This window comes from Rhinolophus hipposideros (genome assembly GCF_964194185.1).
Source record: "Rhinolophus hipposideros genome assembly, chromosome: 10".
Classification (NCBI taxonomy): domain Eukaryota; kingdom Metazoa; phylum Chordata; class Mammalia; order Chiroptera; family Rhinolophidae; genus Rhinolophus; species Rhinolophus hipposideros.
The window spans coordinates 46,909,144-46,931,273 of NC_138056.1; the positions used below are offsets into that span (position 1 = coordinate 46,909,144).

Here is a 22,130-nt window from a genome sequence, read left to right on the forward strand (position 1 = left end):
GAGAATAAAGAATAAGACAAGAAGACAGCCTAGTACAGAAATCTAAGGAATTTAAATATTTCCTTAATTGTGAGATGGAGAAAGAAGAACCTATAGAAGAACCAATAGAAGAACCTAGAAATGGCCAGAGTGGCATAAGGAAAACATGAGCAACATTATATTCTGGATGACTAGAGAAGAGAATGTTTCAAGATGAAGGGAATTATCAACTGTGATGAAAGTGCCAACAGGTTAAGCAAGATGAAAAATCAAAACGTCCATTTGGGACTTAGAAGCATAGACATCATTGGTGATTTTGGCAAGTATAGTCTCTGTGAAGTGTTGTAGTGGAAGGGAAAGAAGGAAAAGCCCAAATGCAATGGGCTGAAAAATAAGTAGGATGTTAGGAAATATAGATAGTAAATATGGACAATTATTTTGTCCAATTGTTTAGTCCAAGAAGTTGGATGTGAAGGTAAAGAAAGAGAAGGATGAAGCTGCAAATAAATGGAAATAGAGAAAGAATTTACTATACCTAAAATAATTTCTCTGCATTTTTAGTTTACTCTTAGATATATTTTTATGGAATGTACAATTATGTCTTCAAAAAAATCTGTCTTGGAGAGGAAAAGCCAAATTCAACCTATGTATGTCTCTTCCACTGCCCAAGAGACTGTAATACACTATCTCTAGCCTTCCTCAAGCAATTCTATGGCAAATGGATGAATTACTGTGTTGCTGCTAGCAGGCTTCAGGAATTTCCAAGCTAAGTAGACAGCTGAGAGCAGACTGCTGAGAGCTGAGCAATTATAGAAGAAACATACACAGGATATTTTTTACATTTAGAAAACTCAGTTCCTTAAATTGGTTAGACATTTGGCTTAAGCTAAAATGTAGCCCAAGACTCTTTATTACACTTACTCGTTGTTGGTGAACAATGTTTTTGTGTTCACGTGCCACACGTGTGGCCCATTTCCGAGCCTCCTTGTTTAGACTGTGCTCCTCTGTGGTCCCAGATTCTGATTCTAATTGTCGGCTCTACAACACAAGAGAGAAAGCACTGTTATCCTTATTGAAGTCATTACCATTTTGTAGGTATATCACAGGACCTTCACTTACTCAGCTCACAAGACATGAGATATGCTCCACTACTATGGGACATTAGCAGAAAACTAAGAGAACCAGTGTGAAACCATAAATCACCAGGGTTTTTATTTGTTGTTTTACATTGTTGAACATTAAACCTTTATCTCTAATACGTTAATTGATCTATTTGGGGTGTGAAGACAGGTAGCTGAGCTACGCAAAAAAGAAAAAAGTATTCATGCCAACCTAACAGGACACTAAAATCGTTGCATAGATAAAAATGGAAACACTCAATAGTTTCAATGGGATTAAAAAAATCATTGGAAAGAGTGAAAAGAAAAAACAAAACAACACAATAACAGCAACACAAATTTTCTGACCCCAAAGATAATGGGTTTAATTTAGTTTCAGGTCAGTCACCAATTATCTCCAAACCTCAAACTAACTTTTACCCTTCATTTGGGCATTAATGTCATATGAAAGACAGCAGCGCTAGATCAAATGATCACTAAGGGTTTATTCTAGCCCGAAAATGCTATGATTATGTGTCACAAAGAACAAACTGCAAAATCGAAATAAACAATAGTAAGTTTACCCCCACTGTGCAAGGTACTATGGAAAGCGCTTCACATGTTTTTTGTAACAACCTTTTGAGATAGGCCATAAAGCCATTTTATAGAAAAGGAAACCGAAGCTCAGAGAGATTAAGTTTCTAGTGACTACCAGATATTAAATGTTACAGCTTTGATTACGCAAGTCTGACTCCAGATTCAGAGCTTTAATCTCTATATTATTTTAACTTTTGCTAAACTCTTAAGAATCCATGAAAAAACTATATTAAAATAATTAGGAAAGAAAACATCTTAAATATGAATTACGCAAAGAGAATTTTAATACAAAAAGAAGCAAAATTTAACAGTGGGAAGATCTTAGAAACTGACTTTTGCAAGGTCACACAGCTCAAAATTGGTAGAGTAAGCAGAATTAGATAAATTGGATTAAATTTTTAATATTTTTGTTGGGATTGTAGGCAAGGTTGAAAAACTTTTACTCTAAGCAGGCATTTCACTTAAAGCTATATTATACAATGATAAATGAATTGAAACAGAGCAAAAGAATGAAAACCCAAATTTAATCAACTTTACAATTACATGTTATATTTTGATTCATTCTTTGGACAACTAGGAATCTGGGAACCAACTTTATTATTATATTTTGCTTCGCAAAAGGATCTAGGCCTTTACATTTATATCTGTCCTCAGAAGTCAGGGTTTAAGATGCTAAAGCCTGGATGCAGATGCAAATACAATCTGCGTTAGCCAGAGGAATCTGACGTACAAAGGCAGTAAAGCATATTCTGAAGAGCCCAGGTATACAGGTTTTTAAGTCAGACAGACCTAGTTTTAATCTTCTTAGTGCCATTTACTATTAATAGCTTTATGATCTTGGGCATGTTAACTAATTTGAGTCTTAGTTACACCTGAAAATTGGTGAAAATGCCACCTATCTCATAGGGGTTATTATGATGAAATGAAGTCATATTTTAACCATTCTCTTACTATATACTCATATATGAAGTATCCAATAAATGGTTTGTTAATGTTAAAGACCAATTGAAAATTACTTGAAACAAAAATTTTTTCATTACTGCTACAAAAATTAATTGTTCCCCAAGTGCTCAACATTTCTTCTCAGAAAACAGAGTAGCATGCAGAAAGAACATTAATGCTGTAATCAGGACAGTAAAGTGTCATTATTCACTGTCTGGACCAGTCTCTTTTCCTTTCCAGGCTTTAGTTTTCCTTTAATAAAGGCAAGATTAGCTCTAAGGTTCTTTTCAGCACTCCTGTTGAGGAAATCTAAGGTGTTTCAGACAAGATGAAAAATGAGAAGCTCAGTCTTTTCACTATAAACAGGAAAGGAAATCCCTAATTTACAAGGGGAAATGGAAAGCCCCATCTTCTGCATTCAGTGGTCCCATATACCTATGTATATCATCCCAATAGCAGGTCCCACCCTTCATGAGCATGCAAGCCCACATACCCCATCCGCCCACCCTTGGCCCACACCCCATATACCTCAGCTATGGTCATTCTCAGAGCACTGACAGGGGAGAGCCCAAGATCCACCAGCTGGGCAGCTTTTAAATTCTGCCCAGTAAAGATTGCACAGGGACAGAAAACAGCATAGAGTTAGAATTTTAAGGCAAACAGGGACACATAGCTAAGAACATTTGTGTCTAGAAACAAAAAAGGATTTAGGGTGGCAGTTAGGCTTTGGACAAATGAGATGAGAGGCACTGTTATTCTGATTTTCTGAGGAAAAGGAGCAAAGATAAAATAATCTCAAATTAGTCGCAATTTTAAGTCAAGCTTGGCAAACTTGTCTATATTCTATTTCTAATGTTCTGTTTGCTTCATTCCTCCCAGGCTTCAAATAAGTCAAATTATAGGACAATGTCACTGAATCATTAAGCAAAAGCTGACTAACAACAACAAAAAGAACACCACTATAAACGGCAAGGGTTATAATCTAGAGGTAAATGCCGTCTCCCTTCATTTCTTTATGTAGCCACTAACAGTGCTACTTAAAATTTAGTAAGAAAAGTAATGAAAATATCCATAGCAAAGGTTTCTATTAAACTGATACCATTAAGCTATGATATCATAAACTCCCCTGATTATGAATCTAGATTTACCAACAGACCCTACAAATATAATTTGACTTCCCCCATGGCTATCCTACATTTAGAGAATGTGCTAGATATGCTAGCACATAGATATATATGCTAGACATGTGCTTCCTCCCCTTGTAGAAGTTAATTTTTCTTGTCATCAAATTAGCATTTTGGTTCTTTTTTTTATAAGTTCAAGAATAGCATTTTTCATAGAGTAAACTCAAAAATAAAATGGGAAGACTAATGTCTGCTTTTTAAAAATTGCCAATTTGGCATTTGTGTTAATACTTTTAACATTCTAAGAACTCTGAAAGAAATTATCAAAGGCTTATAATTTTATATAAAACCTATCAAAATATTTGCATGCATATATTCATTATTCTATTTATCAATTCTATTCTGGCTAAAATTTAACCACTGGTTTCTTTGAAAGGGTATACATGTGAAAAATTTAATGGATAGAAGGTATAATTTATATTTGAATTGAAAAAAAAATTATTGAATATTTTTCCTTCTTCCCTAAGTTCAGTTTTCAGAGTTTCAGTAATTTGTCTTCTAATTTAACCCAATTTAATAGAAAGTTGTAAGCATAAAGATAATGGGTGTGTCAGTCACATTTTACGAAGAAATGTCACAATTTCTCTGCATCCTCACAGTTTATTACAAAATTAATGAGACATACTCGGCTTTCTCTGTCTGTATATTCCAAAGATAATAGTTATTAGAACACAAACACAGCTTCAAAACAAATGAAATGAAAATCTGGAGTCCCTTACAGTATCACTGTCACAAGGCTGGAACTGGAAAGGCAGGGGTTTGTGAAATACTGCATTCTCTTGTAGAAACAGCTGAAGATTATAGTCCCGTACAACCTAAAGAGAAAATAAAATATCTTTAAGTCTTTAAGAAGATTAAGATATCCAGCAACTACATTTTAAAGTTTAAGATTTATTCTGCTGTTTTAAAAAATGAGAAATCATCCAATATCACATGGTCATAAAGAAATGATAATTATATATTCTCTTCATTTTAGATAATAGTTGGTATTCGTGTGTTTTATTTTCTCAAGAATCTAAATTTGGAAAGTACTAGTTTAGAAACTAGCCCAGATTTGAGGGCTAAACAATACACAATATTTAAAGGAAGCAAGAAGATAGCTATTACACAGAAAGCTATTCTTCTTAATGGGCACGTGTGTGGTGTGTGTGCACGCATAAATGGAGAAGCACGTTAGATTCTTAGGTTCCTCCCAGTTTAAACATTTTGTAGGCCTCTGAAAGTTTGTTTTATGGAGATTGCCATCCACTAAGAAACTGCCAGGTAACCTCATCCATTGCACAAAACAGTATTTTTTATAGTACTTCTTGCCACCTTTTCTAGGAGGTTATATTCTAATTACCATCTTAAAGCATACCAAGAAGAAAGACTAGAAAAGGTTTTATATAGAAGGGGAATTCTGATACACAGAAAGTAGCAAAACAAATAGCACAGGAAGACAGCCATATAAAAAGAATTCATTGCATTATAAACCTGGGAAAGAATGGAAATCAGCAACATTTGATTGTGTGGAAACCCATTTTGCTACACTGCTTATTCTTTACTTATCTTTCATTTGCAGTATATTACAGCTCATCAGTACCTCTGCCAGAGGATGGACAGGAGAAGGGAAAAAAAATCGTTTAAAGCAGCTCTATAGCTATACCTTAGCAGTGCTGGGACAAGGGTTTATTGAGGAGATGGAGAAAGTACTAGGAGGTGTATTTTGCATTTTATTTACCAGTATAATCCCAGTTCTTCCTCTATTGCTCCCCGTCCCCTCACTCAACACCCATTTATTGAGCGTTTACCAGGCCCAATGGTAAATGCGGGGGTGAGGAGGACTATATAGATGAATGAAGATAAATAATCAAGGTTACTATCTTCAAGGAATTTATAATCTTGAAACTGGGAGAACCAAACAAGTTACACAAATAAAATATGAGTACACTACGGAAATATGTAGACGGTACTAGGAGAGCACAAAAGAAGGTGATATTTAATCCAGACTGAAGGAATGGATGGGATGGGGTGAGGAGTGGTTGGGAGAATTTGGTCAGGGAAGGCTGGGTGAATAAACATATTCTCAAAGGGAAATGTGTTTTATTCTTTTCCTGGATTCCAGTTTAAGCTAGAGTAGCTGTGAAAGCTAACTGACACAGTTCTGAGAGTCTTGCTAAACACCACTGTATTATAGAAAAAGCTAAAAGAATCACCCTGCTTTGCCAAACCTATTGTCTCAAACACTACAAACCTTTTTTTTGAGGGGGAAGTTTCAACCTTTAAAAAATTTTAACTTTTTGTTACAAAAAATTTCAAACACATATAAAAAGTAGAGACAACAGTATAGTATATCCCTACATACCCATTATCCAACTCCCAAAAACATCCCCACATGGACAATTTTGCTTCATCTATAAACCCACTTACCTCTTCCAATCCCAATTATGTTAAAGAAATCTCAGACATATCATTTTATCCATAAATATTTCAATACAATATCTAAAGACAAGGAAACTTGTACAACCATATCCATGTTAAAATTTACAATACTTATACTACAACCAATAAGGATTCAAATTTCCCTGATTGTTTCACATTTTTTAGTTTTTCAAGTCAGGATCAAAATAAGGTCCCCACAGTGAAACTGGATGTTGGTGCTTAGGTTTCTTTTTATATGTAGGTTTCTTCCTCTACCTCTTGTTCTTTTTCTCCCCTTGCAATTTATTTGTCAAAGAAACTGGGTTGTTGTTCTGTACAGTTTCCCACAGTCTGAATTTTGTTGACTGCATCCTTGTAGTGTCTGTTTACTATATTTCCTATAAATTGATGTCTCATTATATTCAGGTTTTTGTTTTGTTCGACAAGGTGGTGTTTACTTCCATGAAGACTGCCTCTGACTTGCCTCTTTTCATGAAATTAACAGGTGTAGTGGGCTGAAAGATGCTCCCCCTCCCAGCAAAAAAAAAAAAAAAAAAAAAAAAAAAAAGATATATCTGTGTTCTAATCCCTGGAACCTGTGAATGTTACTTCATTTGGAAAAAGGCCTTTTGCAGATGTAATTAAGTTAAAAAATTTGAGATAATGAGATCATTCTGGATTCCCTAGATGGGCCCTGAATCTAATGGTAAGTGTCCTTATAAAAGATACACAGAAGAAAACACAGACAGATGAGGAGCCAGTGCAATCAGAGGCAGAGACTGGAAGGATATGACCACAAACCAAACAACGCCCGGAGACACTAGAAGCTGAAAGAGGCAAGAAACTGATTCTCCCCTAAAGCCTTTGGAGGGAGTGCAGCTCTGCTGACCCTCTAATTTTTGACTTTTGGAGGGAATAAATTTCTGGTGTTTTAAGCCATCCAGTTTATGGTCATTTGTACAGCAGCCCTAAGGAAACTAATAAAACAGGACTATGATGATAAATGCCTAAATCCACTGCAAAAACTACAGATTTTTCTATTTTTCCTATCATTTTATCAAGGAATTCTACCATTCCTTTCTAACTTATTAGCCAAAATACTTCTCTAAGAGAAACTATATATTATTTAGTTACCTTGAGGTACAGTTTGTATAAGTCAAGGTAAGTGCTTAATTCTTTTCCTTTACTATCTGGTTATCAAATTGTGTTTTTCCCCCAGAAACCTCCAAAGAATGACTAATCACAGCTTTTGATAGTTTTGAGAGTTTCCTAGCTTTCTATTATGGCAGACAATTTAAGGTTTACCATATATTTCATGTCCCAAACATAGAATCAGTTCTATTTCTCCAAAAGACCTGTTGGTTTTTTAAGTGACTAAGAGAAAGTATTTGGAAAAAAATCTGCATGCTAGAGATACTGGGATAGTCACCATTCTTTCCCTCTATTTTGAAAGGAAGTTGCAAAGAGGTCCTGTGGATCTCCCAATGTCGGCATCTTGCATAACTATAGTAAATGTCAAAATCAGGAAATTGATACTGGTACAAAAGCATAAAGCTTATTTAGATTTCACTAGTTATACAGACACTCATTTGGGGGTGTGTATGTGTAGATATCTGTGCAATTTTATCACAGGTGTAGCTTCACGTAACCACCGTCACAATTAAGATACTTAACTGAACCATCACTGTAAGACTTTCTTGTGTTACTCCATAATAGCTACACCTACTCTCCCCATTCCTAACTCCTAACAAGCACTAATCTGTTCTCTGTCTCTCTATATATGTTATCTCTCTATATATGTTGTATAATGGAATCATGCAGCATATATCTTTTGAGGTTGCCTTTCTTCCCTCAGTATAATTTCCTTGAAGCTCATCCAAGTCATTGCACTTATCAACATTTTGTTCATGTTTATTGCGGAGTAGTATTCCACAGTATGGACATACCATTGTTTGATCCTTCACTCACTGAAGGCCGTGTAAGCAGTTCCCAGTTTTTGGCTCTTACGAACAAATACTGTAACATTTGTGTAAGTTTCTGTGTAAAACTAAATTTTCCTCTTCTCTCGGATACATGCCCAATCTCCCTCTTTAAAGGTGTTACTGAGGTATAATTGACACATGCGTACAATAAACTGTATATATTTAAAGTGTATAATTTGATTAAGTTTTAACATAGCTATACACCTGTTAAAACATCACCACAATCAAGATAATGAACATATTCCTCACTCTCGCAAATGTCCCCATCCTCCTTCTAAATCTTTCCCTCCAGTCCCTTCCTGTTCCCCTCTGTCAATCCTTGTGACAACGAACATCAGGCCTTAAATCTTATTACTGATGCTCTATCCTTCAGCACCCAGCGCGGCGACTTTGCCTAAACTAACATTCAATAAAAGCTGTTTAAGAACATCTGTGTATCCACCACTGAGATTAAATATTACCAATACTGTTGAAATCTATATACCCTCTCCTTACTGCATTCTCACCTTCTATCCTTTAAAAACAGTGCTCCTTAACTTTTTTTTTTTTTTTTTTAATGTTATTATCCCTACTCCCTGGCCAAGGAAGCTGTTTTGGACATGTTTTCCCTAGCATCCTCTTTGAGTAAGTTTTAATACCACAAATATGCTACATATGTCTATGTACTGTGGCACATTATAATATCTAAGATTTTTTTTGCAAACCTCGCCCCCCACATCTGGAAGCAATTTTTTACTCCTTTGGGGGAATACGCCCCCTCCGAGAATGCATGCTCCAGAGATAACCACTCCACTGAATTTTATCATTCTCCTTTTTTTTTCTTTAAATAGTGTTACTATATGTGATGTATTTCAAAATGATACTGTTTTCTTGGATATTTTAAAATTCTGCATAAATGGCATCTCAGTGTGTATACTCTTTTACAGATTGCTTTTCTGCTCAGAATCATATTTGAGAGTCTCTTCATATTAATGCAAGTGCCTGCAGACCTTTCATTTTACTGCTGCACTGTAGTCCATTATTCATCCTACCAGCCATGGGCAGTTGGGTTGTTTGTAGCTTTTTCAACTTTAATAAAGAAAACTGCTATGAACATTGTCCCAAAAGTTTCCTGGTACACGTCTGCAAGAGTTTCTCTAGGATATATGCCTAGAAGCGACACTGCTAGGTCATAAGCTAGGTGCATCTTTAAGTTGACTAGATAATGTCAAATGTTTGCAAATTGGATGTACCCCTCAGGGTAGTATATGAGTTTGTGTTCATCCACATTCTCCTCAACACTCACTCCTGCCTATCTTTACTTCTGTCAGTCTCATAGGTGTAAAACAGAATCTCATGGTGATTTTAATTTCCATTTCTTTGACTAATGATGAGGATAAGCAACTGTATTAGTTTGCTGGGGCTGCCATAACGAAGTATCATAGACTGGGTGGTTTACACAACAGAAATCTATTTCCTCACAGTTCTGGAGTCTAGAAGTCCTAGATCAAGGTGCTGGCAGGGTTGGTTTCTTCTGAGGGCCTCTCTCCTTGGCTTGTAGATGGCTATCTTTTTCTGGTGTCTTCACATGGTCTTCCCTCTGTCCCTCTTTGTGTCCTAATCTCCTCTTCTAAGGACATAATCTCCAGTCATATTGGATTAGAGCCCACCTACATGACCTCACTTTACCTTAATAACCTCTTTAAAGGCCCTATCTCTAAATACAGTCACATGCTGAGGTAATTGGGGTTAGGACTTCAATATACAAATTTAATCAGGACACAATTCAGCCCATAACAGCATCTTACTATATGGTTTTATACACACACACACACACACACATTTTGTTTGTTTTTTTTAATCAAAATTTATTGGGGTGACAATGGTTAAAATTACATAGGTTTCAAGCGTACAATTCTGTAATACATCATCTATATATTCTCATCATCTACATTGTGTGTTCACCACTCAGTCAGGTCTCCTTTCATCACCATATATTTGATCCCATTTACCCTCATCTACCACCCCCCTCCTCCCTTACCCTCTGGTAAACACTGAACTATTGTCTGTGTCTATGAGTTTGTTTCTTTGTTTGTCTTGCTCCTTTGTTGCTTTCAGTTTTATATACCACATATCATTGAAATCATATGGTTCTCGACTTTTTCTGACTTATTTTGCTTAGCGTTATAATCTCAAGATCCCTCCATGCTGTCGCAAATGGCACTGTTTCATCATTTCTTTTTTTTTTTTATTAAATTTATTGGGGTGACAATTGTTAGTAAATTTACATAGATTTCAGGTGTACAATTCTGTATTACATCGTCTATAAATCCCATTGTGTGTTCACCACCCAGAGTCAGTTCTCCTTCCATCACCATATATTTGATCCCCTTTACCCTCATCACCCACCCCCCACCCCCTCACCCTCTGGTAACCACTAAATTATTGTCTGTGTCTATGAGTTTTTCTTTCTCATTTGTTTGTCTTGTTCTTTTTGGTTTATATACCACATATCAGTGAAATCATAGGGTTCTCTGCTTTGTCTGTCTGACTTATTTCACTTAGCATTATACTCTCAAGATCCATCCATGTTGTCACAAATGCTCCTATATCATCTTTCCTTAACGCGGAATAGTATTCCATTGTGTATATATACCACAACTTCTTTATCCATTCATCTATTGAAGGACATTTTGGTTGTTTCCATGTCTTGGCCACCGTAAACAAAGCTGCAATGAACATTGGAGTACACGTGTCTCTATAGAGAAATGCTTTCAGATTTTTTGGGTAGATACCCAGGAGAGCGATTGCTGGGTCATATGGTAATTCTATTCATAATTTCTTGAGAAACCTCCACACTGCCTTCCATAACGGCTGCACCAGTCTGCATTCCCACCAACAGTGTATGAGGGTTCCTTTTTCTCCACAGCCTCTCCAACACTTGTTACTATTTGTCTTATTGATGAAGGCCATTCTGACTGGGGTGAGGTGATATCTCATTGTGGTTTTCATTTGCATTTCTCTGATGATTAGCGATGTTGAGCATTTTTTCATATGTCTATTTGCCATTTGTATGTCCTCTTTGGAGAAATGTCTCTTCAGGTCCTCATTTTTCAATTGGGTTGTTTGTTTTTTTGTTGTTGAGTTTCATGAGTTCCTTGTATATTTTGGATATTAGCCCCTTATCAGAGGCACTGTTTGCAAAAATCTTCTCCCATTCAGTTGGTTGCCTCATTATTTTGTCAATAGTTTCCTTTGCTGTGCAGAAGCTTTTCAGTTTCATATAATCCCATTCGTTTATTTTAGTTTTTACTTCCATTGCCTTTGGAGTCAGATTCATAAAATGCTCTTTGAACCCAAGGTCCATAAGTTTAGTACCTATGTTTTCTTCAATGCAGTTTATTGTGTCAGGTCTTATGCTTAAGTCTTTGATCCATTTTGAATTAATTTTGGTACATGGTGACAGATAGCAGTCCAGTTTCATTCTTTTGCACGTAGCTATCCAATTCTGCCAGCACCATTTATTGAAGAGGCTGTCTTTCCTCCATTGTATGTTTTTAGCTTCTTTGTCAAAAATTATCTGTCCATATTTATGTGGTTTTATTTCTGGGTTCTCAATTCTATTCCATTGGTCTATGTGTCTGTTTTTCTGCCAATACCAAGCTGTTTTGATTATTGTAGCCCTGTTGTTTCATCATTTCTTATGGCAGAGTAGTATTCCATTGTATATATACACCATATCTTCTTTATCTAATCATCTATCGAAGGACACTTTGGTTGTTTCTGTGTCTTGGCCATCATAAGTAAAGTTACAATGAACAGTGGAGCACATGTGTCCTTACAGATAAATGTTTTCAGATTTTTTGGGTAGATACCCAGGAGAGGGATTGCTGGGTCATATGGTAACTCTATTCTTAATTTTTTAAGGAACCTCCACACTGCCTTCCAACTATTTATATTTTTTTATTCTGTGGGTCTCATGTTGTATGATGTATCGGCAGTTCACCTATTTTTATGAATGAATAATATTCCATTGTATGGATATACCGTATTTATTTATCCAATCATCAGTTGATGGACATTTAGTTTTTTTCCAACTTATTGGCTATTATGAATAATGCTGCTGTGAACCTTTATGTACAAATTTTTGTTTGAACACTTGTTTTCAATTCTCTTGAAGTGGAAGTTTCAAGTCATGTGATGACTCTGTGCTTCACTTTTGAGGAACTGCCAAACAGTTTTCTACAGTGGTTGCACCATTTTATATTCCTACCAACAATGTATAAGTGTTCTAAATTCTCTACATCCTTGCCAACACTTGTCAGCTTTTTTTTATTATAATTAAAACCATCCTACATGGTGGGAAGTGGTATTTCATTGTTGTTGTGATTTGCATTTCTCCAATGACCAAAGATGTTGGGCATCTGCTTATTGGCCATTTGTATATATTCTTTAGAGGAATGTCTATTCCAGTCCTTTGCCCATTTTTAAATTGGGTCAGTTGTCTTTTTGTTGTTGAGTTGTAAGAATTCTTTGTACATTTTGGATATTAAATCTTTATGACACATGATTTGTAAATATTTCCTCCCAACCTGTGTGTTGTTTTTTTCCACATTCTTGACAATGTTCTTTGATGCACAAGAGCTTTTTATTTGATGAAGTCCAATTATTTTTTCTTTTACTGCTTGTGTTTTGATGTCAAATCTACAAATATAATGCCAAATCCAAGGTCCTAAAGATGTACTTCTATGTGTTCTTCTATAGTTTTATAGTTTTAGGTCGTTGATCCATTTTGACTTAATTTTTGTATATGGAATGAGATAGGGGTTCAACTTTATTCTTCTGCATGTGGTTATTCTGTTGTCCCAGCTGTTAACCTTTTTGTTTAAGAGATTATTCTTTCTTCATCAAATAGCCTTGGCAATCTTGTCAAAAATCAATGGGCCATAGATGTTTGGGTTTATTTCTGGACTCTCAATTCTATTTCATTGGTCTACGTCTATCCTTATTACAGTACCACACAATCCTGATTACCATAACTTTGCAGTAAGTTTTGAAATTGGGAAGTGTGAGTCCTCCAACGTTTTTTTCCTTTTCAATGTGTTTTGGCTATTCAGGGCCCCTTGAAGTTCCATATATAGTTAAGGTTAGGCTTTTCCATTTCTGCAAAAAAAAAGGCCACTGAAATTTTGATAGGGATTGCACTGAATCTGTAGATTACTTTGAGGAATATTGCAGTATTAGTGATATGAAATCTTCTAATCCATAAACATTTATTATTTCTATTTATTTAGGTCTTCTATAATTGATTTCAGCAACGTTTTGTAGTTTTCAATGTAGAAGTCTTTCACACACCCCCTTGGTTAAATTTATTCCTAGGTATTTTATTCTTCAGATGTTGTTGTAGTTGAAATTGTTTTCTTAATTTTCTTTCAGTTCTATCATTAACGGAGTATAGAAACACAATTGATTTTTGTGTTTTGATCTCGTACCTGCAACTTTTGCTGAATTCTTTTATTAGCTCTAGTACTTTTTTTGTGGATGCTATAGGATTTTCTATATAAATCATGTCACATCCAAATACAGATAATTTTAGTTCTTCCTTTTCAATCTGGATGCCTTCTATTTTTTTTCTTGCTTAACTGCTCTAACTAGGACCCCCACGACAATGATGAATAGCAGTACTGAAAGTGGGCATCCCTTGTCTTGTTCCTGACCTTAGTGGAGAAAGCTTCCAGTCTTTCGCCATTGAATATATTGGCTGTAGGTTTTTCATAAATGCTCTCTGTCATGTTAAGGACATTCCCTTCGATTCCTAATTTGCTGAGTGGTTTTATCATGAAAGTGTTGAATTTTGTAAAATGCTTTTCCAGTGTCTTTTGAGATGCTCATGTGGTCCCCCCCCCTTCCTTTTATTAAGTTTACTTTTTTGGTCAGGCTTCAAGGTATTAAGAATGGTAATACTAGACAATTTAATTTTCAAAGAAATATAGAATAACACTATTATTTTTGGAATTGTTATAAAAGCTACATTAATTGGTAGGAATTTTCTCATGCAGACAGAAAGCAAGCATGCATAAACAAGCTAGAAAGGCCAGCATAACTACCTTTGGAATTACTATCCTAGAGAAAATATCTATGACAACATCTACTTCAGCTACATACACAAAACATTTCATAAAATATTAAGGAGAAAAGCAAGCTTTATAAATAATTAAACAAAAGCTCGCAGGGCCAGCTGTTACCCTTTAGGGAATGAAAGATATAGAGAGCATCATAACATTAATAGTGTGTCACTATGAATAACCCCCAAATATCTTTCAGAATACGTACAGTTACAATTTAGGTATGTGGGAAAACAATGGATTTTTCTCCCCAAAAGACAATGGTGCAGAATAAAAACCTAAAAAGTTTCAAAATTCTTTTTGGATTATCAGATCACTGGGTTGTTTTCAGCAGTATAACAAAAGCAGCATAACAAGTTCTTTGTAGCAGAAAACCACATGGCATAAAACTTTGGTAGGTATGACCTCTTCTGGTACTTGGAACAAAAGGACACATCTCCTAACTACATCATTCTTATTAAATTTTTATTACTGGGGCCGGCCTGGTGGCTCAGGCAGTTGGAGCTCCGTGCTCCTAACTCCGAAGGCTACTGGTTCGATTCTCACATGGGCCAGTCGGCTCTCAACCACAAGGTTGCCGGTTCAACTCCTCGAGTCCCGCAAGGGATGGTGGGCTCCGCCCCTAAGATTGAACACAGCACCTTGAGCTGAGCTGCCTCCGGGATGGCTCAGTTGGTTGGAGAGAGCTCTCAATCCCAAGGTTGCCAGTTCGATTCCTTGACTCCCGTAAGGGATGATTGGCAGCGCCCCTTGCAACTAAGATTGAACACGGCACCTTGAGCTGAGCTGCTGCTGAGCTCCCGGATGGCTCAGTTGGTTGGAGCACGTCCTTTCAACCACAAGGTTGCCGGTTTGACTCCTGTAAGGGACGATGGGCTGTGCACCCTGCAACTAGCAATGGCGACTGGACCTGGAGCTGAGCTGCGCCCTCCACAACTAAGACTGAAAGGACAACAACTTGAAGCTAAAACGGCACCCACCACAACTAAGATTGAAAGGACAACAACTTCACTTGGAAAAAAGTCCTGGAAGTACACACTGTTCCCAATAAAGTCCTGTTCCCCAATAAAAACTTAAAAAAAATTATTACTACCATTTTCATTCTAAACATAAGAACATCTCATTTATTCCTCATTCCTGGGGAGCAAGATACTCATATGAGTGAAAGTAGAGGAAAATGAAAGCTTATCTCTTTATATGTCTAAATCAGTTTATACATTTTTAATTCATTTTCTATGAAAATGATATAAGCTAAGAAGAGAATATAGTATAATAGTAGAGCACGGAAAACACTATGTGTGTGTGACCTTAGGCAAGCCACATAAACTTTCTGAATCTGTTTTCCTCTCTATAAAATGAGCACAATAATGTCAACTTCAGAGGATGTGCTAAAAAACTTCTAGAAAATTGTTAAGTGTTGTGCAAAATGTTAGCTGTTTTTTAAAGACTATACATTTACTGTTTTATAAACTAAAGTTAGTGTATTTTGTCAGAGGACAATCTCTCTGATAAAATTAGAATAAATACAATAAAATAAAAATAAGACACAATTTCTAGTAGAATGAAAAATGTTACCCAGTATATACTCCAAATCGAATGGAAACTGGAAAAACTCACTTCTAAATAATTAATTGGTAAATGAGGGGGGGAAAAGTAGAAACAACACAAAAGCTCTACATATTATAGCATGCAATTAAAGTAGAAAGAGAAATTTTTTAACCTTAAGTGGATTTATTCGAAAACAAGGAAGACGACTGATGATCGGACCTAATAGAAAAAGAAGTCTGACACAGAATAAGAATATAAACTGTAATAAAGTAGAAAGAAATAATGAACATAAAGGCAGAAATTAAGGGAACAGAAAATAACAACATTGAAAAGTAGAACAAAAGCTGGCTCTTGGAAAAGATTAATAAAATAGACTGGTAAATATGATCAAAATAAGAAAGCACAAACAATATTAGAAATAAAAAGGAAGACAACTACACAAGTAAACAAGTTTATAAGCAAATTTATGCCACCAAATTTGATCAATGAAATGGACAATTGTCTAAGAAAGTGTAAGTTACCAAAATGTACTAAGAAAGAAACAGAAAACGTGAATGGACCGATAAATATAAACAATTTGATCACTAGTCAAAATCAACCGCTCCATAAAAAGGAACAAAGACAAGATATTTTCATAAGACTCTCTCCCCCAACATTCTCTTGAAAAATTTCAAATATACATACATTAAAATAAAAAGAATTGTACTAAAACACCCATATACCCATTATTTAGTTTCTTCAATTAACATTGTTTTTGCATTTTGCTTTCACATAACCATTCATCCATCATTCTTTCTATACATCAGTCCTTTCATATCTTTCACTGGATCCTGGGTGGGGGGAATACAAGAAAATCGAAATATGACAGGATTTCAAAGCAACAGACGAGTGATCTTTATATTTCCATATCAACTTAATATTTTAAATGTTTTTCTCAAAATAGAATTGGAGCAATGGTACACTGAAAACAAGAATAAATACAAAAGGAGGAGTTCAAGAAGAAGAGTCTGTGCTCCTTTACTTTTCTTTGGACATTGGCTTGCGAGATGGATACCGTAATTCCTTTCTAAACAATTTCTTATGGTATTAGCCAGTTCCTGCTTTCCTTGCCAAAAAACAGAATTTAACTGGATCTTTTAAAATGGCAGTTAAAAATGAATATACGTTTACAAATGAATGCATTCAGTCAGGAAATGTTTACTATGCACTTAATTTATCAGAAAGAAATTACTAATCACAGAAACAAGTTATCTACCAAAGGACAATTTCTCTACTGCAAAAAAATTCAATCTGTCAGTTGCTAAAGAAAAGCAATTTTATTTGTTTTCTTTGTACACAGTGTGACATAACAGCTAAAAAACAGGTATTATATTATACTATTCATTCCTTTATTGATTATAAAATGCTATTTTCCCCTTTGCCCCCTTTATTATTCTTTGAATTGACAAATGACCCTTTTGTTCCCCCATTTGAATGAGTTGAGTGCATTCAAAATTTGAGTGGAAGATAAAACTCTTTAAACCATTCTACTCAAAAGCAACCTACATGGCAATGGACTGATGTTGTGAGCAAGCCTGTTATCGAGACTTCTCCTTTCGCCCTTTGTGTCAGCTCATCAAGGAGAATAGAATACCTTCCAACTTTTTTTCAGAAGGAATACTGTTTCTAGGACATTTGTCCTCTATAGCATTCTTCTAATATCATTGGTAGCTTCATTTAGTTTGTATGTAAAAACATTTTAGATTCAAAAATGGATAACATCACATAATACACTAAAGGTAACTTACCTTGCTGGAGGTTTCTAATAAAAACTGGAATGTGTTCTGCACAGCCTGACATGTTTCCAGCTCAGTCCGGCTGAAGGCTATTAAATAATCCTTCAGGTGATCATACACATTTCCATCAAGAGCCTGTAAAAGAGAAATAAACAAAAGGTAACAACATTATGATAAAGCTTTGACATATAATGCCTAATGTCTACAAGGTGAGTTCAGTTTAAAATCTATTAAGAAATGAACAAAAGATACAGATTATGTAAGAGTAAATATAAACAGTAAATAATCACTTGGGAAAACATTGAATCTTTCTAATAAATAGGAACTATAAAAAGGTAAAATCTGGGCCAGCCCGGTGGCTCAGGCGGTTAGAGCTCCGTGCTCCTAACTCCAAAGGCTGCCGGTTCGATTCCCACATGGGCCAGTGGGCTCTCAACCACAAGGGTGCCGGTTCAATTCCTCGAGTCCCGCAAGGGATGGTGGGCTGCGCCCCCTGCAACTAGAAACCGCAAATGGACCTGAAGCTGAGCTGCGCCCTCCACAACTAAGACTGAAAGGACAACAACTTGAAGCTGAACGGTACCCTCCACAACTAAGATTGAAAAAGGACAACAACTTGACTTGGAAAAAAGGCCTGGAAGTACATACTGTTCCCCAATAAAGTCCTGTTAAAAAAAATAAAAAAAAAATAACTTAAAAAAATTTAAAAAAGAAAGGTAAAATCCAATACTGGTAAAGCTGTGGAATAGGACAAAACCTGAAGACAAAGTGCTTGGGTTCTGAGCTTTGCTCATCTGCTATTAGCTGTGTCAACTTCTGTAGTCAGTGGGAACAGTGTGGGAGTTACACGAAATAATGGATGTGAAAGATCTAGGCACAGTGCCTAGAACAGAGTAGATACTCAATAATCATTAATATCTTCTATTTTTCCTCATCCCTTATTGGTAGGATTATAAATTAGTATATTCTTACTATAGAGCAATCAGAGAAAACATACAATTGAAATAGTGAAAAAAAAAAGAAATAAGAAAAATGACAAATTCTGTTTTGAGGAAGAAACATCAATGCAATGTCTATGAAGAGTTTTAGACATTCTTATTTGTTGAAGCATAGAACAGTACTCTTTGAAACTGAAAAAGAGAAAACCACTCAACTTTGAGAAATGATTAAGTCTTGATGTGTATAATGACTAACATATACACAGTCACTAAAATATAAACTGGAAACTTTACAGATGGAAAAGTATGTATCAAATAAATTCAGGTTAAAAAAAAAAACAAAAATAGAATACAAACATACCAGCAACAACGATGGGAAAATGTATCAACAATAATCAAAAAAGGTTACGGAGTCTTGCCAATCAATGGAGGTTTTCTTAAAAATTGAAGTAATATTTACATAACATAAAAATTACAATTTTAATTATTTTAAATAGCTAAATTCAATGGTTTTTAGTACATTCACAATGTTGTACAACCATCACTATCTAATTTCAAGACATTTGCATCATCGCAATAAGGAATCCCACACCAATTAAGTGGACACTCCCATTCTTCCCTTCCTCTAGCCTCTGGCAACCACTAAGCTATTTTCTATCGCTTTGGATTTGCCTATTCTGGATATTTCATATAAATGGAATCATACATATGTGGCCCTTCTGTGCCTGCCTCTGTCACTAAGAGTAATGCTTTCAAGGTTCATAAATGTATTAGTACTTCATTTCTTTCTATGGCTGAGTAATATTCCATTGTATGGATATACCACATTTTTTACCCATTCATTAGTTGACGACATTTGGGTTGTTTCCACTTTTGGCTATCATGGATAATGCTGCTATAAATATTTGTGTACAAGTTTTTGTTTAAACACCTGTTTCCAAGTCTGGTGTATATACCCAGTAGTGAAATTACTAGGTCCTATGGTAATTCAATGTTTAATTATATGAGGAACCACCAAACTGTTTTCCCTAGTGGCTGTAGCATTTTCTAGCATGTAAAATGCTAGAAATTAGAAAGTTCTAATTTCTCCACATCCTTGCCAACACTTGCTATTTTTAAAAAATTTATTCAAGCTATCCTAGTGGTATCTCATTGTGGTTTTAAAAAAAATTTGTTTTTTAATTAGGGAATATTGGGGAACAGTGTGTTTCTCCAGGGCCCATCAACTCCAAGTCATTGTCCTTCAATCTAGTTGTGGAGGGTGCAGCTCACTGGCCCATGTGGGAATCAAACCGGCGACCCTGTTGTTCAGGGCTTGCGCCCTAACCAACTGAGCCATCCAGCCGCCCCTCATTGTAGTTTTAATTTGCATTTCTCTACTAGTAACAATGTTGAGCATCTTTTCATGTATTTATTGGCCATTAGTATACCTTTTTTGAAGAAATGTCTATTCAAGTCCTTCACTCAGTTTTTAATTGGGTTGTTTGGTCTTTTTGTTGATGAGTTATAATAGTTCTTTATATATTTGGATACTATTTATATATTTGAATACACATATCTTAGCAGATACATGATTGTCAAATATATTCTCCCATTTTGTGAGCTGTCTTTTCACTCTCTCAATAGTGTCCTTTGATATACAAACATTTCTTATTTTGATGCAGTCTAATTTAGCTATTTTTATTTTGTTACTTGTGTCTTGGTGTCATACCTAAGAATCCTCGATGGAGGTTTTATAGAGAAATACTTTATATATTTTGTGTTTGGCTATTCCATTAAAGTTTTACTATAAAACTGATTTTTTAAAAATACACAAATTTTGCCCCAATGGACTTGAGTAGTAAAGCTGTATGTTGTGTAGTGCTTAAGCCACTAGATGGCACCATCAAGCACTTTAAATAAAGGCAGTGCAAGTTCCTTAAGATTCCTTTCCATGTAGTTACATAACATCCTCAGAGAGACTCCAGGTGTTAAGTCTGAATAAAAATTCTCGCCTTAGGACATGCTTTCCATGAACTTGTTAAAAAAGAAACATACAACTTCCTCTGATATGAAGCTTTTCCCTTGGAAATACTTTTGGTAGATGGCCGTAACCTTGTGTTTTCAGGAAACCATTGGAATGTTTTATTTAAATACAGTAAATAGCAATATTGGCACCATGAGCTCCCACCCCCAGAGTTTCTGATTTAGTGGACTGGGGTGGCACCTGAGAATTTATATTTTCTAACAACTTGTTGCTGGGCTGGAGAACCATGCTTTGAGAACCACTGGACTAAACAGTCATTTTAGCTGATTAGGTTGAATGTTTTACACAGACTTAGATCCTGACGGCCCTATGCAAGCAAAATGGCTGGAGGCAGAGAAGTCTACCATCCGGAAGGGTCAACAGCACCAGTAGAACAAGAAGGCAGATCAGTAGCTGTTTTTCAACTGAGACTTATGCTCTATCTACTTCAGAATTACAGAGGCAGCACGATGCAGCATGGGACAGAACGTGAGTTCTGAAATAAGCTGGGTGTGGGTTAGAATCATAGAACGTTTACTTCATCATTTTGATAGTTTTCTGATTTGTAACTAGCGAAAGTAGGAATACCACATACTCCATGGGACATTGTAAAGATAAAATAAGGTAATGAACGTGGCACGATGTTAGTCCTTTCTCATCTTGCTTGAAAATCTTTACTGGATTGACCACATATTGATAATTGTTAAAGCTGGATAATGAGTACATGGGGGTCATTACACTACTTTTCCTACTTTAGAGCATGTTGGAAAATTTCCATAAAAAAGTAAAAAGAAAACCTGAATCAGATTAGGAAAAAAAGTGATGCCACAATCTTTCCCCGCAATGGCTTCCACTGTGTATTTTGAAGGTCCTTTAAAATCTAGTCCCGCACTACTTAGCACCATCACTCATCACTTGTCTGCATTGCACTCTACATCCCAACTGAAACGAGCCATTCTGGAAAATGACATTCACTTTCATGGTTCCAGTTAAGTTATTCTCTTGACCTTCCTCCTCTTCTCTCCTACTCAAATAGTAATAATGAGGGCTTCCTTCCTCCTCTTCTCTCCTACTCAAATAGGAGTCCTTCCTCCTCTTCTCTCCTACTCAAATAGTAATAATGAGGGCTGAGAGAGGCAACTAACATTTACTAACGGCTTATCATGTTCCCAGTCCCTTACAGAACCGACTCAACCAGTTCCTCCTTAGTGACTCCTTAACCTCCTGTATGTTGTACGGGGATTATTGCAAGTCATGGACTGAGTCTTATTCAGGCACACGGCCTGGCAGATAGATGCTCAAAAATATTTATAAATAAATGAATGCTTTGCTCTAGCAACAAACATGCCCTGAATTAGTTACCTCACAAGCAAGCTATACCTAGCATGTTTCAGTTAAGAGAAAACATACCATTAGACATCATGTACCAAACACAGTCAAGTCTTCTCTTGGCTTCCGCAACCCAAATAAGGCTTAATGAAACGTCATTAGGTGGGAGGTGGGCCAAGTGACCGGAGGAAGCCTCTTCAACAGACTGATCAATCTTAAATATTTCTTTCATCTTATTCAACACCTAGAA

The 22,130-nt window shown here is 35.8% G+C and overlaps 1 protein-coding gene across 3 annotated transcripts in view; it reads right to left on the minus strand.

Moving 5' to 3' along the window:
* FCHSD2 (FCH and double SH3 domains 2) overlaps positions 1-22,130 on the minus strand; it is a 218,251-nt gene that overhangs the window by 39,641 nt on the left and 156,480 nt on the right. For 2 of the 3 annotated variants that reach the window (XM_081065004.1, XM_081065006.1), the window contains 4 exons: positions 17,621-17,743; positions 4,519-4,614; positions 3,144-3,215; positions 901-1,017 (listed from right to left, as the gene is read on the minus strand). In XM_081065004.1, the coding sequence (XP_080921130.1) occupies positions 901-1,017; positions 3,144-3,215; positions 4,519-4,614; positions 17,621-17,743 (408 nt within the window). The remainder of the gene's footprint in view (positions 1-900; positions 1,018-3,143; positions 3,216-4,518; positions 4,615-17,620; positions 17,744-22,130) is intronic. The other variant, XM_081065005.1, reaches the window with a different exon arrangement.